The sequence below is a fragment of the Apaloderma vittatum genome, unplaced genomic scaffold, assembly GCF_000703405.1.
Source record: "Apaloderma vittatum isolate BGI_N311 unplaced genomic scaffold, ASM70340v1 scaffold19441, whole genome shotgun sequence".
Taxonomy (NCBI): domain Eukaryota; kingdom Metazoa; phylum Chordata; class Aves; order Trogoniformes; family Trogonidae; genus Apaloderma; species Apaloderma vittatum.
The window spans coordinates 29,884-33,445 of NW_009697571.1; the positions used below are offsets into that span (position 1 = coordinate 29,884).

General features: G+C 44.2%; 1 protein-coding gene across 1 annotated transcript; it reads right to left on the bottom strand.

Moving 5' to 3' along the window:
* Positions 1–2,376: 2,376 nt before the first annotated feature.
* On the bottom strand, positions 2,377–2,640 carry SNN (stannin). The gene has a single exon (XM_009877697.1). It carries the CDS (start codon positions 2,638–2,640, stop codon positions 2,377–2,379), a length of 264 nt encoding a protein of 87 aa, XP_009875999.1.
* Between the last annotated feature and the right edge of the window lie 922 nt (positions 2,641–3,562).

A 3,562-nucleotide genomic window follows, 5' to 3' on the forward strand; every position in this document is an offset into this window, starting at 1 on the left:
AAAAAAATCAAATGGAATATTTTTGTATACTTGAACAACTTATTAGATACCCACATCTAAGAAGAGAATAGAAAACACTTTCTGCACTTTACTATTGCACTAACTTGCAAACACCTATCCATTTAAATTAAAGATGCTGCTTTTCAGGGGCAGCAGTGTGACACACCTGACTAAGGACCAGTTATTTTTCACCAGCTTTCTCTTACAGTTGCTGAAAGAGAAACGAGACCTTTGATTTATACTTTGCCGTATTTTCTGAAGTTTGCCCTTCATACTGCGTTCTCTTTGCCGAATTAAAACAGAAATACTTCATCTCTGTAATCAGTAAACTTGAATGGACAAAGTCATCTTGCTACAGCTATTCTGTTCTAGAACTTCAGTTTGTGTAGCTTTTGTGTATCGAGTTACCCGGCTGTCTTGAAACCAGCAAGAGCCACACGTGAATTGTTCTCTACTGAAAACTTTGAAGTCTTAGTGAATTAATCCTTTTCTCCTTGATTTGTAAGAGGTCTGGAACACAGCTAAGTGTATGGGGCTGGCTATACGTGCAAGTCTTATGAGACTACTACCTTAAAAAAAAAAAACAAAACCCAAAAAACCCCCAAAAAACCCCAAACATGTGCCAGGGTAAGAACAGCCCTCTGTCAGCTGTACCCCACTTTGTACTCCAGAGGCAACAGCAGGAGCATTTTTCTACTGACAGCATTCATTTTGCCTCAAATTATTGCCTTTTTTTTATCAAAGGCTAATATAGCACTAAAAATGCAGGTCAACATCTTATTGTAGAAGACAGGGACAAGACTTTTTATCTAGGCCATTATTGTCTTGCATATAGTTACAATTCTCAAGCAAGCTTGCTAGGCCTACATTACTGAGTTACTCCACAGGTACAGGTACAAGAAGCAAGTCTAATGCTTCCTCTAGAGCTGAAGAACTTGGAGTTCATTATCTGTAACTTGTCTCAGGGAACAGATTTACAGTAGCTTTTCTTCTTGAAGGCAATTGAGTTTAGATTTTTCAACAGGCAAAGGAAGCTACATATAGAGTCATAGCAACAGGTCAGCAGCCTCTAAGCATGTGTGCCCAGCCCAAGAGTTTCAGAACATGCAAGCTGCCAGTGGTGCCTCAGTGGTGTTCCTTCTCCTCCCCTTCCCACCCTGCAGCCTTTGAAGTCCAGAACTCTAACACATCTTTTTACAGTTCCCATAGCTGAACTACAGCACAGAGCAGGAAATGGAGGGGAAGCCCTTAATTGGAAGGACTTTGCCAGTGCTAGCTAAAATTTTTTTACAAACTGACCAGCAATCTCCCTTGCCCATATCTACATTGGGGTTTGTAGGAAAGACTGAAACTTCCATTGTGGTAGTGCAGTTAAATCAAGGGAGTTACCTACAAGACACATTAACTGAATTCTATAGTTGACTGACTGTAGACTAAACCACTTTTTTACAACAGGCTGTTAGCATATACCCTAAGTACACAAACAGGGGTTCTATGAAAAAATTCATACTAGTTACACTATGCCAGTTTTAATAAGTAACCACTGGTGCAGTTTCCGCCTGCAGACCTACGGAAAAATCTGCTCTACTGCCATTTCAAGGTCCTGGAAACCTTCTGGACTACCCCTGGGGGCTTGGTATCCATCACTGGTTCTCAGGTTGGAATCCATCAAAACAGCAGTTTCCCCGCAGTTTCCTTCTGTATAGAGAACTCTGCTCTAGAGGCCAGCAGCTCAACCTGCCTAGCTGCAACTAAAGGAAATCAGTTCCTTTCTTGTAGCTCCCGTATTTCTTCCCTCAGCATCTTACTGAAGGCTTATGCCTTCTTTCCAAAGAAAGTATTCTGATGGCTGTGCACTCAAGTCTGTAGCAGAAGCAAGCTTCAACTGCACATTTGGTTTCGAAGATCTAGAATCCCATCTACAGGCGTGGTTCAGGAGCTCCCTTGTGTGTTAGGTACAGTTGTGTCATATTATTCCCATGTGCTGTGGAACACAAAGCAAAAAGCTTCTGGCAGCCTATTCACAGTTCACAGTTGTGAAGTAGATCACGTTACAGCAGTAGCTCCATCAAAATAGGCTCAGCTAAACATTCAAGTAACAAAAACCCCTCGTAGTCTCTTCACACCACTATATCCCTGTGCCCATTGCCAGCAATGGACGGTATGCCAGGCAAGTCAGCTCCTGTCAGAGAGGAATTCGGATACTCAGCTGATGCAAAGTGCAACTTCTCAGTGCATGCAGTTGCAAAAAGTTTGTTTAAGCTTCATCAGGGTGTTTCCTGATGAGTAGCGTGCGTGTGACCAGGTTCTTCACAGTATAGAGATTCTTCTGCTGGTAACGCACATAAGCAGTCCAAATCCAGGTGTTGCTCCAAGTTAGCTATGCACTTCCGTGCTGTTTGGGGTTAGTTTAGCTTTCCTCTCTACGCAAGGTCCTTTAGCAGAGTACTGCACCAGAAGAAAGGGCTCTTTGGTTTCTCCTTCGCCCACGATGCTTTCTTCATCTTCAGACTGGCTGATCCTCTGCAGACGCAGGTAACACCAGCACCCCAGTATCAAGGCACCGAGAGCCGCAATAGCAATCAAAATCACAATGACAGTCACCACTCCAGTGGTGGGGCTATGATCCATAATAGACATGGTTGATAGCTCAGATTGTCCAACTTGAAGGAGACTTCTGTCCTCACTCTCAGGCTTGCTGCATCTTGAGACTCCTGCAGTGGAAAAAACAGACAACTGATGAAATTGTGCTCAGCAACATGATGTTCATGGTTGGTATCCTTCACCATGGCACAACCCTCTTGAATTCAGCACTTTGAGCTTCTTGCATTCTTAACAGTTCCTGCTCATTTTAGGCTATTTCTTCAACAAGCTGCCTTCTAATACAAATGCTAGATCATGGGTGAGCTCTCAAGTCCATGGGAAGTTAGTAATTCAGCTACAGCTGGGACGTAAGACAGGCAGTCAGTCATTTGATTTGTTACCTTTTTTTTCCCCTATTGCCCCAGCTCTTCAGCAAAACACACTCATGGAAGACTAGCAGAGACCAGAGCCAGTCCTACCCGGGAACATACCTTTCCTGTACTGCTGTAGTAATCACGTCGGGGCCCCGTACTACAGTGTGGGGTACCAATATCCCCAGTGGTTCTGAGGTCAGCTCCAAGTGCAAAACAGGGTCAGCATTTTAGCTGCCACGTAGCCACAGACTGGCAGTGGAACAGGAGTATCTTCTGGCTACCACACATACCGGTGTGGTGAGGGCCAGCCATACTTCTTTCCAGGAAAGGCTCTTCCTCACCATCCTCACTGCAGTCTCTCAGCTGCAACAGCAGCTTTTTTTTATAGAAATGCCTTGGGAGAAGTCAGTCTTAGCCAATCTTGAGCCAGAACCATTAGGTTATCCACTGCACTTGACTCTTTCATGCTGAAATGCTGGTGAGAATTCAAGGCAATTGCAGTGCCGTATGTTTACCAACAGAACTCAAACTAGACACTAAACTTACTGCCTGACATCCCATGGAACGGCAGGCCCACGCACACCGCCCCCGATCACGGTCAGGAA

Coding starts and splice junctions, on each gene's coding strand:
- SNN (XM_009877697.1), bottom strand. CDS start 2,640: ATGTCTATTATGGATCATAGCCCCACCACTGGAGTGGTGACTGTCATT.